This window comes from Papaver somniferum, unplaced genomic scaffold (genome assembly GCF_003573695.1).
Source record: "Papaver somniferum cultivar HN1 unplaced genomic scaffold, ASM357369v1 unplaced-scaffold_154, whole genome shotgun sequence".
Taxonomy (NCBI): domain Eukaryota; kingdom Viridiplantae; phylum Streptophyta; class Magnoliopsida; order Ranunculales; family Papaveraceae; genus Papaver; species Papaver somniferum.
In genome coordinates this window covers 625,406-638,810 of record NW_020624820.1, presented here as the reverse complement: position 1 = coordinate 638,810, position 13,405 = coordinate 625,406, and the positions used below count along the sequence as shown (strand labels likewise).

Here is a 13,405-nt window from a genome sequence, read left to right as displayed (position 1 = left end):
TTGTGAGAGTGGTGTTGATTGTCGATCGAATGTGAAGGTAAGTGAGTACTCCCATCCTTGATAATGATTGATTTCCTTTCTTAGAGATCATCAGAAAAAGATTCTTATTCCCACAATTTTGTGGAGTCTCCAGAAATTATTTCGGAAGGTTCTCCTTCCCACCATTCAACGTGTGCAGGATTTCTCTCTTTATTCCTGTCTGCACACATGAGAGACTAAAAAAGCAGTCTATTTGAGTGCAATTATCATAAAACCCTATTGGTGAGGCAGAAGTCGAGGTTTGTGATTACTCTCGAACCCGAATTCTTTCATATGGTGTGGTTATTTCTCGCTCAACTCTTAAGGATGAGAATGCGCTCTTTGGTAGTTCTAACTTCTTATTACTAGCATGCAGAAACTCTATGTCCTCATAGCTCCTTGGATGCTTAGGACTCTATTATGCTCTGAAGTTGGAGAAGGTTTTGTGGGTACATCTCTGATAGGCCCTCACGAGACTACAACTCGTCCAACTAGGGACACCTAAGGGTTTAAAGGCTCAGTGCATACGCTAAATGCATTTGATAGACCAGCGACAGTGGTATAGTTAGGATTTTCTAATTTCTGTTTCACTTGAGGACAAGTAAAATTTAGGTTTGGGGGTATTTGATGAGTGCCAAATAGTGCATATTTCTACACCTTTTTACTAGCAATTATCTCATCTTTTGTGCTTTAAAATCATATATTATCTCAAATTCTGTATTTTTATTGTTTTCAAGAATAATTACTTTTACTAATTAATTTTGTGTTTTTAGGTACTAAATAAAGCTTGGATGAATTGAGAAGGCAAAAGAGTAGGAAATTGGTGTCCAGGGGCGTAAAGGCAATGAGAAATTCTGAAGAAATGTTGCGGAAAGAGCAGCTGCAATCCGCTTGCACTCATTCTGCAATCCGTTTGCAAGAGATACACTAGCAGTGGGCTTGATATATTAGTTTTGAAGAAGATATGGGCTTGGTAGAGAACCCAAAACCCAAGCCCGTTTTCTAAACCCGAGATATCAAATCTGATACACCCGCTCAACACCCAAAAGCTTCTCAACATCCAACGACATCTCCACATGGTACATCAACATCTGAAGTATCCGCCCAACACCGTAACATCCTCTCTTTCTCCCCAAAATCGACAAAAGCAAATATCTTCTCCATTTATTCCCTTCTTCTACAGTACCAGTACCAGAACCATCAATTCATCCTCCAAATCCATGTCCCCCGACCATCTCTGCTGACAGCCGCCTCCATAAACACAATCCAAACTTCTAATCTCTATCTCTCTCCATCTTATCTTCTCCCTTATCAATAACAATAACCCTAGAAGCTAGGATTGAGAGAGATAAGATTAGGTTTATCTTCATAGATGGAAAATTATGTTTACAGAGATGAATTGAATAAGGGAACTGTCAGAATACGTGTTTGGATGAGTGGGTATTCTGTAATTATCGAATTAAATTGATTGAGGAGAAATTTTTGTATAAATAGAGAAGAGTCTGTGGTGTAAAAGGCATGCCCGGATTAGCCGGTGCACCAAGCTGTAGTTTATATTTGTTTTCAATATTATCATCATGTTCTAATTCCATACCTAGGGTTTAGATGAAACCCTTAATCTATTACTAGTTTGATTAAAATCTCTGGTATTGTTCTTGTTGTGCTTAAATGATATAGGGATGGTTTAATCATTGTGTCACAATATATTGCTTTCACATTTTGTTAGGTAGATAGAATAACCCTGTATTGTGCTTCAACTCATGCTTAAGAGACCAAGCTAATCTGTGATGAGTTCTGCTGTAAGAAGACAACTTATGCTAGGGATTAGTTACCTTAGTTGATATTATGCCATCCATCTTAGGAAAGGTTTAATTATTAAGTAATCAAATTGGTCTGTGATTAGTTGTACTGTAAGAAGACAGCTAATACTAGGGATTAGTTAATGACCTTAGTTGACATTAAACCCTCCATTCGAGACCTCCCTGGATAAACGGCAGACTTGCATCTTGACCGGTGTCCATTACAAGGGACAAGAACATTATCGAGACTGAATTGCCTTAGTGTAGATTAATAGGCGGATTCAGATTCCCTAGTATCTTTTTTTGCCTTGCTCTGTTTTCTATTTTGTGTTACATAAACATCATCTAGTCGTATCACAAACCTCCTTTTGATATCCCATGTTTGAATTAGCAATAGTAGAACTTAGAAGTTTAGCTTCGCACCGTAACAACTCCCTGTGGGATCGGCCTGTTTTTGCCATATCTATGTTATAGACACTATGCGCTTTCAGTTTAATATTGTAGGTTTCTAAGCCTACCACAATCTAAGATAAGGAGACGAAATCTGGCGATGTACTTCCCTATATATTCCCCTAGGCGTTGGTTGCACTTTCTCAGGTCTATAGTTGTGACCTTTCTTTTTGCGGAGTAAAATTTTCTAAGGAAGAGAGTGGACATGGTCGACCACGAGCTAATGCTTCCTGGTTTGAGGTTTTCATACCAAGAGAACGTTGTGTCGGTTAGCGACTTCTGTAATTCCTTCAGGCATAGTTTTCCGTTAGTTGCGTGATCGTTCGTAGCAGATAGGAATCGGCTAAGGTGTTCCCGCGCGTTCCCTTGACCATTGTAGACTTTGAATTTCGGAGAGGTGTAGTCTTCTAGGTATTGATATTCTGCGACTTCTGCATAGTACGAGCTAGCCATAAAATCGTAGTTGTCTTGCTTTAAGACTCTGTAGTTCGTCTCCAGATACTTAGCGATCTCCGCTTGTGTCATGGCGACAGGTTCTTCTTCCTTTTCTCCCGTGTCTTCCGTTTCTCCTATGGTATTCTGCTCAACGCTAGTCATTTTCAGGAGTTTTCTCAGTTCTTGCTCTCTACGGACGTGGTCCTCTATCTCTTTCTGCATCTCTTTGAGAGAAGGTTGTACGAGTAACGGGTCCTCGCCTCCCTGCTGTTGGCTCTCCTCATGTGGAACGTCCGGTCTTCTTACTTGTGTGATAGGGTCCGACACTATTCCTACATTTCTCACCTTCTTGGTTAAGCGGTAGGTTGTTTGCTTGGTTTCCTACTGCGCCTGAGCTAGCGCCTTATGGGTTTGTCATGGTGAGCTAGGCACGAGCCTCCGGGTGTGGTCACCAAATGTTGATAGGTGATTTTAGGTTTTAAGTTCTACTCGTCCTAGCTCCACCAAGTGACCTCAGCTTTATAGGAATGGTAAGAGAGAGAGATGTCTTTCCATTGTACCTTTTCCTTCCTTATATATAACTTCCCAAAAGTCCCTCCTTTTATGACATCATGATACATGTCCTAAGCCTCCTTAATTACTTCTAATGCCATTCCTTAATATAATCCCTTTCTTATACCTTAATTCCTCCTTGTCCCTTTTGTCTCATGGGTATTTTTTCATTGGACTTAGGCCTAGTCCCCAAGTCCCCACATCTTATCCTAGGTTTACCACCCATCTTGGGGGTATCCCATGCCCGTTAGGTGGTATTATTTTTCATGTATCAACGGTACTCTTAGAGCTTCTCAATCCCAAAGAAGTCTTTAAAACGAGCGGTCGTAAGAAATTTCGCTTAATTAGGGTACTTTCCTCTCCGAATAGACGGCTCCAGTAGTAACAACACAACTAGGTAGTATTGCTGGATCTGAGAATTAGTTTTATCAAAATGCAAACTTAAGTATTTATAGACAAAGGAAGTTTGGACACCAAGGAATTTCCAAAACCGAATATTCTCAAGATATGTAATAAATTCCCAAATCGGTTTTCATAATTCCTGGAAATTCCTTGTCCAAATATCTACCGAAATCTCATTAGAAAATCTCCAATTAGTAAATGCACATTACTAATTTTTATTCTCCAGAGATATGCATTTAATTGCTGGAAATTAAAAGCATATAAAACTAAAAACCTTAATTAAAAGATTCTCAATTTATTTCGGTCCGGGATTCTCCTTTAGTTATTAAGAAATATCTTTGAACAATAAAAGGTAAGAATTATTGCACATGTTCAAAGTATGTCGACATCTTTATCTTTGTAAATCCTTTTTCATATTTACAATCTTGGAACCGATTTACCACACTTCCAAACGAGTTTAGAATTGATTCATCTGATTTCCAAGAACTATATGTGATTGATCAAATATCAATTCACTAATCATGGGTTTACGGTTCTACCAAACACAAGGATCGGTTGTTCCTCCATATGGTTACTGGGACCAATTACATCAGTTACTAGGATAGGTTACATCAATTACCAGGATCGGTTACCATATTCACTAGGATCAGTTACACCAATTACTAGGACCGGTTAAACCAACTACAAGGACCGATTACAAAACTCTTTTGTGATCGGTCACACCAATTACTAGGATCCGTTACACCAATTACTAGGATTGGTCACACCAATTACAAATATCGATCATATCATCTTAGGTGATTACTTAAGATCGGTTTTACTAATAAAAGTCATACCAATACAAAAGTCAGGCACTGTGATTAGTTTTAACAAGATACATAACAGATTATGATCGGTTATACTAACCACACATATTGGTAATCCAAAGATATGTAATGAATAACAATACCAATAAGCCTAGCGATTTCCCTTTCGATTCACAAAACAAGTTTACGAATGTACTTCCTTTACACAAATGTAAACATTGTTTCCTAGGATGAAATCTTCACCTATACCCATACACATAATCACAATAGCATTCATATGATTATATCGATGTCTTATAAACGAAGTTCAAAAGATAAGCGTTATACTTCGCATTGTGATTCCTTAATACTATGTCTAACTAGAGTATAATCATTCACAGCTTTGTAGTTATATTTTCAATATAACATGACTTGAAAGATACGTTAGGAATGAAACAGTTCAAGTCAAAATATTACTAACCTCAAGAGGAAGGATGATGTTGTCGAGGTAGCTCTTTACTTCTTCACATTCTTCAAGTCTTCGAGTAATACTTGTATGTCTCATAATCTTAATAAATTTCTAGTTTAATCTATACGACGTTGACTCTAGTATATAATCAAGCGACTCTTTAAATGAGTTTTGGTTCACTAAAATATGACAACCAAACTTGACATACCAACGCTTGGTGGGTTCAACCGAGCTATGCTCTAACAATCTTCCCCTTTGTCAATTTTAGTGACAAAACTCTAACATCATATAGATAAATAAATTACACGAATTCATTATACATACGCTTGATTCCAAGTTTCAACAGCACAATAACCTGCATATATTCAATCCATAAGTTCCGATGTTGACATTATAATAACAAAGCTAATACTCCCCTAAAGGTGAGATAGGTAGATTTTCAATCCGCACATCTTTGTTATTTCCTTGTAGTCCAAATAACTACAATCATCATATGATATGTTTCCCCCCCTTAGTCAATGCTTTACACTTTTCGTTAGATATAACGTTTAAGCACCATTTTCATTTCCTTAGTGAATCCATATCACTTGTTTACTCCATATATTTCTCCCCTTTTTTGTCACAAAATGACAAAGGTACGAGCAAATAAAGAACAAACCGAAAGGATCTTACAAATCTTAAAGACTTGTACAACCTATAAGAGTTGAGCACGAAGATTTCACATACCATTTTAGATAACCAATATCAAAACCGAAACTACAAAGTAATTTTCACTACACCGAGCTTAGTGATTAGCAACGGTGTGTGGCAGTTGCAAAGTGGGGTCGCAACAGTTCTTATCTGATACGAAAGTCGATGTTGCAACTCTTTGTAACGGATTTGTCGTTGCGAATTTTCAATCGCAATAGTTTCACGTCAAAAGGTCGCACCATCTAAAACTGTTGCGAAACTAGAAATTCGTAACAGGTTAATGCAGTTGCAAATATTTTTGCAACACCAGAAAAATAATGGTTTTGACTGGTCAAAATCACCAATTCCCCTGTAACAAAATCAAGTTCCGTGCATTCCGAAAAACAAGCACGCATACAATCATTTCTTAAATTACAGTTAGAAGTGAGAACGAACGTACACATTAGAAGTGGCACATTACAAGTTAGAATGTACACATTAAAATTGGAATTTCTATGATTAATCAAACAAGAGAACATACCCAACACTTGTAATTTTTTGAATAAGATTTTCACTTATACATCCATTTCACGTTCTGCAAAGGAAACTTATAACTATGCTTCAAACCTGAGCTATATTTTCTCCAAGAAGAATAAATGCAGCTGCATCCCAGCCGGTCTCAACTTGTACCTAGTATGTATGACTTGAACTTTTCAAGTTCTTCCAGAACCTCCTCCCCTGGCCTGTAAATAAGATAGCTCATGCGCTAAATCTGTGCCGAACACAATTCAGTTAGAAAATGACATTATTCTCAGTATAAAAACCTCAACTTCTATTCAACACTTGGGAGTATGTAAACATAAATATTCGGGATACGGAACACAAAAGGTTTACCTGCAATGTCCCGCCACCACGGTTGCTTTAGCAATTATCAGAAATGCTAACAATTGTCCATGGGTCGGATGTATTCCACTGGAAAGCAAAATTTTCATAAAAGTTAGGTATTCGTATACCTGTGATCAGCATGCTAGAAGAATAAGTTTGAAGTAGAATTAGGCATTCTATTTCCAGCATGTTCTTTCTTTTTACCGACCTGCAACAGGAGAGTGCTGCCAATAGCACAACCATATATATTTAAGGAGACAACTGTATATTCTTTTTGGTCATGAAACAAAACAAACAGTATTAGAAGGATCAACTCACCCAGTATAAATTGAAAACCTTTCAACGCCAACAATTTCAATAGCTTCATTGTCATCCATACAAGGCAAGAAAAGCATGCTAACAATTAACTCTGAATTAATCATGAAACGGATCTCTTCCTACAGAGTGTACACCAGTATAAAAGTAAGAATCAAAGTGTCTACTGGTTAGAAAAATTTCAAAAAAAAGCCGAATCACCATAAAAAAATGATGAAGTCAGCAACAAACATGAAGAACATATTAACATAAGCAACTAATAAAAATGAATATTGCTTTTTCTTGACAGTCGAAACTGTACCGGTACAAACATCGCAAAGAATGAGACAAGAATCATCACCCACACTGCAGAACTCTTGAATACTACAGTACACTTAAATAAAATGTGTCAAAGAAAATGACATCCGCAAAACCATATGGAGAATTTATAACCATCCAAACCATCAAAAAACATATCCAAGTATAACAGTCAATCACCTTGAAGGACAAAACTGCACATCTTCAACAGCGTCATCATGCCCTTGGTAGATACCACGTGGTCCAACCCAAGGGCTCTCAGAAGCTTTTTCACCTGCAACTTTAGAGGGTGTTTTAGATCCTGGCAATTTTGCGGATCCTTGGTCTACAGCTGATATATGGTCCTGAATACTCCACAAAACCGCTTCTTGTCTTTGCCTAGCATAATATAAATCTCAGATCAGAAGGAACTAAATGAAAATTGATATCAAATTCCAAGAAAGTAAATCAGGTCCAGCAGTGCCGGAAATTCCAGGAAATAATTGACTATGAACTATGAGATTTAAGGAAATAATTACCTATCTACAATTCTAGTACATCGTGATGTTTCATAAATTTCCTACCACATCTGCAATTGAGATAATAACACAAGGTAACAGCAAGAACACGATAGTTAAAGAAACTTTCGAGAGCACTTATAATTATTACAGAAACTTACTCATGAGTAATAAGTAGAAGAACTTACCAATGTTCAGTCCACCTTGTAGCTCTGAAACTGAAATGCAATCCCCTGCATCCAAGGACACCTCTTCCCAAATCTGCAAAAAAAAATTGGATCATTGTGGAAAAAGAATTTCTGAACAAGAAGGCACCCCCTGCATCCAAGGACACCTCTTCCCAAATCTGCAAAAAAAATTGGATCATTGTGGAAAAAGAATTTCCGAACAAGAAGGCACCCCCTGAGCAAAAAGTAAGGAAACAAAATCAGTCAACACAACAACAAAAAAACCAAACACCAGATTTAGACAGGTGGTGAATGCAAAATTAAGACATTTGTATCATTAAATTTACATTATTGCACTAAAACCAAACAAATCATATCTTGCATTTTTATCTAATTGAAAAGGAAAAAACAATAAATCAAAACTTGCCTCCTCCCTGTGTTAATCCGTCTGAAGCTGCTTCCACGGTACCTGTGTGGCCTAAGTCCCCATTGCGGCCTATATTGTTCTTATTTTTTACTTCTCCTACAAAAGCCCCAGCAGACTTGCGGTCACTGCGAGCTTGAAAGGAAATTTCAAGTACATCAGCCGACAACGTTTCCTTGTAGTTCAGAAACTTGTCGATGAACTTATGATCCTAGTTATTCACAACAAGATAGTGATGATAGTAACGTCAAGATCCTCGGATCAAGCCTCCCGGTTCAGCGAACACGGTTTGATCGATTGAAACGATCTGGTTCTTTTCATTAATTCTTAGATACCAATCTTCATTGCAGACACAGCTTATAAAGATAGACTTTTAACCCCTAGCATCTAACGACTAATACAACTCCAGGTGGTTCCATCTAGACCCTCCTTACAAGTGATAATAGCACCCACTAATGAACTAAACACCACCAAAATAAACTTTACTACATGCAGATCGATAACTGATAAGGGCACACCTCTCTCATATGAGGTACATGACACTGGGATCCAACTATAATAGGTTTATCATTGTGGTAGATTGGATTGATTAGTTGTGTAGATCGGCATTCAGTATTTAGCATCTTGATTGATCATATTATTGATTTGCATAAATCTAATCAATTACTTTGGTAGTTGTTAATTAGATTGATCTAGTACCCGACAAAGGAGTTTATGGAATAAACGGAAGATCCTTTGTCTAACTCATATCACGTTGTTTGAAAGGAGTTGTTACCGAACAGATTTGTTGTTCCTTTACTGTTTGGAATACGAACCAAAGGAATTGTTCCAAGTGCGTGACTTATTACAAGTTGGAGGCGCAGGTATAGTGAGGGAACTAGGTGGACTATAGGTTTAGTTGCTTGGTCTCAACTATACGATGTTGGTCTGACTTTGTATAGCGGCTTAATTCTGAGAGTATTCAATTCTGGACTAGGTCCCGGGGTTTTTATGCATTTGCGGTTTCCTCGTTAACAAAATCTTACTGTGTCATTTACTTTTATTTTCTGCAATTACAATTGTCTTATTATAATTTAAAGTAAATTACGCAAACGTTAATTCCTAATTACTTGATAGGAATCCTATAGTGTTTGATTAAGTCTGAACCTATTATCAAGTAATCATACTTCGTTGTTGTATTATCTCGATCTTGAACCCATAATCAATCACACAAGTTATCTTGTTGTCGTATTGTCTCAATCTCGTATCCATAGACGATCACACGAAGTGTGAACCAATTAGTTGTATTGTCTCGACTCAGTCCATAGAGAATCACTTTCGGAGAAAGGACTTATAGGTGGAAAAGTTTTAGATTGAGGTATATTTAGGTACCCTCGTCTTTTCACCCTTCGAAAATGTAACATACCAACTCAGCAAGAGACCTGGTCCATAAAATTTTGTCAATAATACTTGGCATCATGTTGGCTACAATCAGTTTCCCAACAACTTTGAGAAACAACCCAGCACTATGAACATCAATCTTACCATATCTTCGAGAGACGTCTCTATCGAGGAGACGATTTGACATCACTTCTGGAGTCAACCTTTCATTCTCAAGAGGAGTAAATCGGGCACTACCAACATGAGTCACATTCAACAGGTATGCAATAACATGACGATCCATAGTGAAAACTTTATCTCCTACAATAGTCTTGAACATGCAATTTGGACGAGTCTGGATCATGAATATTTGCATAAAATTGTGCAGTCATATCAATACAAGCAGTTCTCATTGGTTTGTGAATTATGCCCCATGTGTGATTCTTGAAAAAATCAGTTAGGTTATCTACCTCAATTTCAGAAGCATTATGGTATCTTTCAAAAATAGACTGTTTGTTCTTATAATCCAAATAGAGGTCACGAGCAGCAAGGTTAACAAACCTAGCATGAATATTGGGATCATAGTAAGTATTATCCCCTGCTTGACCACTTGAGCTCCCACCAAGACTAGTTCTCTTACTATATGCCATTGTTGAATACGAACCCACAAAGTAAAGATGAGAAAATTACTTGGTACACGAACTGCCGTTGATGGTAGAGTTCTAAAACGATGAGAAAAGTGAAAAAGGTTCTTGACCCAAAGTACACAAACTTCTTCTGAATTCAAGGGTGCAAACCAATCAAGAAATGGTTAATAAATGAGAGTGATATGATGGTATATGAATTGTTGGGTTTCTTTTGCGTACTCCGAACTGAAAAAGAGGAAGAGAAGGTGGAGTGAACGAAGAGAATTCTTTCTCTTTTTTAAGTGACAAGCGGTGAAATCCGAACTTGATACGTTCGTACTGGAACAAGGTTCAAACACACGAGTTCAGGGTATGTGAACTGCACGTGTGTAGCAAGGGCTCGTTTGTTTTGTGAACTTTTGTTAAAACAAGCTATAAAGAAGATTGGGACAGAGCTCAACAATTTTATACCAAGCAAATCACAAAGACAAAACCTTGTACACCATGACACCAAGAGAGAGTTTCTTTCCAACAACTCTTACAACTTCCAGTATTGAGACAAATTCAGGGGACTGTTTTTATAAGTTTTTTAAAGAACTTAAAAAGAGCACGGGATAATTTGCGTTCCTAATTTCTTCGTTTACAACTTATAAAACGCAGTCCCAGAGATACTGTTTAGTACTGCTCATGGAAACCTTTTTGAAAAATAGAGACATCCTGACTTTCTCACAAAAGAGGGAAATACCATTATCTTGAGAAATTGTATCAAGGTTTGACTTATAAACATAGTCAAATTCAGAGATGGAACTGACAGATAGATGAGGTTTAGATACTTCTCCTATTATTTCTAGTTTTTCAGAGACACATGAAGGAGAAGGAATATCCTTACTGATAAGAAGATCAATATCAACCTCAACATGAAAGTTATTCATCATAACTTGATTTAGCTTATCAACAGATTCTTGCTCTTTCTGGAGATATAACTCAACATCAAGATATCATCTCTCACGCCTTTTTTAAAGCCCTGAAAACACTTCTGGGATTTTAAACCCGGTGAAGGTTTAGATAGAATTTCGTCTACAGATTTTATTAAATTAGTCATGGAAGAGAATTCTGGAATCCCTGGATCTGGTGGTGCACTTATCGAGATATTATTACTATCCATGGAGTCAGATCGCTACAAACACAGACTTATGAGGTCTTGAACGTGTTTGCCTGCTCTGATACCAATTGAAAAAGCGGGGGTATAACAATCATACCTAATATTTCGCTTAGCAATATGTATAAACAAACTCCAATATAATTCCAAGATAATCAACTAAACAGTCAGATTCAATCAATGGAAATATATCCAAGAGTTATATCTCAACTTCTCAATTCAATCCGCAATCAAACAAATAGGAATTTGCGAGGTCGATTGAATATAAGAAATTATTTGGACGGTATCAAAAACCAATACCCAAGTGTTAATCAATTTAATCAATAACCAGGTTGGATTCACGATTGATTGAACTTACGCACAAGCTGTGATATTTCAATTATATAAATAAATATAATGCGGAAAAGAAATAACACAGACACCAGAAGTTTTGTTAACGAGGAAACCGCAAATGCAGAAAAACCCCAGGACCTAGTCCAGATTTGAACACCACACTGTATTAATACACTACAGACACTAGCCTACTCCAAGTTAACTTCGGACTGGAATGTAGTTGAGCCCTAACCAATCTCACACTGATCAAGGTACAGTCGCGTTCCTTACGCCTCTGAATCCCAGCAGAACTCTGTGCACTTGATTCCCTTAGCTGATTTCACTAATAACTAAGAGTTGCTACGACCCAAAGTCGAAGACTTGATAAACCAATTTGTCTCACACAGAAAAGTCTATTGAATAGATAAATCTGTCTCCCACTGATATATCTATGAGTTTTGTTCCGACTTTTGATAAATCAAGGTGAACATGAACCAATTGATACACCGGAATTATATTCCCTAAGAACAACCTAGTAATATCAATCACCTCACAATAATCTTAATTGTATGGTAGTGAAACAAGATATTGTGGAATCACAAGCGATGAGACGAAGATGTTTGTGACTACTTTTTATCTTACCTATCAGATATTAAATCTCGATCCAATCTTAGAGAATATAGTAACCAGTCACGATAGAAAACAGCAAGATCAGAACACGAAACTTCAATAGTTGGGTCTGGCTTCACAATCCCAATGAAGTATTCAAGTCGTTAACCTATTGGGTTTTGGAAAAACTTAAGGTTAAAGGAGAATCGACTCTAGTCGCAACTGGTATCACACAGTAGGTGTGGGGATTAGGTTTCCCAGTTGCTAGAGTTCTCCCTTATATAGTCTTCAAATCAGGGTTTGCAATCTATGTTACCTTGGTAACAATGCATTCAATATTCACCGTTAGATGAAAACCTGATTAGACTCAAGCTAATATCTTTCAACCGTTAGATCGAACTTAGATTGTTACACACAAATGAGAAGTGACTTCATTTAGATATGAGTAACCGTAACTAAACGTGTACACCCTTGTTGGCTCAACAATAGTTCACCGAAGTTAGCCATATGAACACTTTCATATCAACCATATTCATCTTAACCATAACTAGTTCAAATGACTCAAATGAAACTAGTTCTAGGGTTGTTCAATTGTTTATATTCTCATAGAACTATACAAGACACAATTGAAGCAAAATCGATTTTGATTCACTCGAATCAATTCATGAACATTATAGTCACGGTTTGCAAAAGATTGCATTCCTTATTATATAAATGTATTAGTTCATGGACAACCGATTTTAGAACATAACCCACTCAAGTATGAAAACGGATACGCATACTTAAGTAGTCGTACTTGGACTGTGTTCGTCAGTATGCAAACGAGTACGCATATTGTCGTTCACATCCGAACCCAGTTGAATATAGCGCGTGTACGGGTACGCATACCAAGGTTCCCGGACTTCAACTGACTTCGCCAGTACACATACGTGCATGCATACTATAGCTCCCGGACTTCACTTGACCAACCAGTACGCATACGTCTATGCATACTAGATTGTCGGTCTTGGACTACACATATGCAAGTACGCATACTGTGTTTATATCCAATCATGGTTAATCGTTCTAAACTCCCAATTTAATTATTGAAACATTCTTAGAAGACGACAATAGCTGTCTCACACAAACTATTAGCTTCAAAGCAATTTTCAAGTGATCGAATGATCAATACGAAAC

General features: G+C 37.2%; 1 protein-coding gene across 3 annotated transcripts; it reads right to left on the bottom strand.

Moving 5' to 3' along the window:
- Nucleotides 1–5,936: 5,936 nt before the first annotated feature.
- LOC113336679 (probable poly(ADP-ribose) glycohydrolase 2) lies at nucleotides 5,937–7,971 on the bottom strand. 3 transcript variants are annotated; one of them, XM_026582322.1, is made up of 7 exons: nucleotides 7,762–7,971; nucleotides 7,595–7,644; nucleotides 7,257–7,454; nucleotides 7,081–7,142; nucleotides 6,783–6,901; nucleotides 6,474–6,551; nucleotides 5,937–6,351 (listed from the first exon to the last, which is right to left on the bottom strand). In XM_026582322.1, the coding sequence occupies exons 3-7, from the start codon at nucleotides 7,294–7,296 to the stop codon at nucleotides 6,339–6,341; spliced, it is 312 nt and encodes a 103-aa protein (XP_026438107.1). In that variant the 5' UTR covers nucleotides 7,297–7,454; nucleotides 7,595–7,644; nucleotides 7,762–7,971; the 3' UTR covers nucleotides 5,937–6,338. The 3 variants fall into 3 exon arrangements, 2 of the variants coding, with proteins under 2 accessions (XP_026438107.1, XP_026438108.1); XR_003353994.1 differs by lacking the exon at nucleotides 7,081–7,142; XM_026582323.1 differs by lacking the exons at nucleotides 5,937–6,351; nucleotides 6,474–6,551 and adding an exon at nucleotides 6,593–6,688.
- Between the last annotated feature and the right edge of the window lie 5,434 nt (nucleotides 7,972–13,405).

Bases quoted from the DNA above. Each gene is read 5' to 3' on its own strand.
- LOC113336679 (XM_026582322.1), bottom strand. From the start codon at position 7,296: ATGATGACGCTGTTGAAGATGTGCAGTTTTGTCCTTCAAG. The intron at 7,143-7,256 runs GTGATTGACTGT...AGTGTACTGTAG, and splicing joins GTGCAGTTTTGTCCTTCAAG to TATTCAAGAGTTCTGCAGTG. The intron at 6,902-7,080 runs GTACAGTTTCGA...TACACTCTGTAG, and splicing joins TCTTTGCGATGTTTGTACCG to GAAGAGATCCGTTTCATGAT.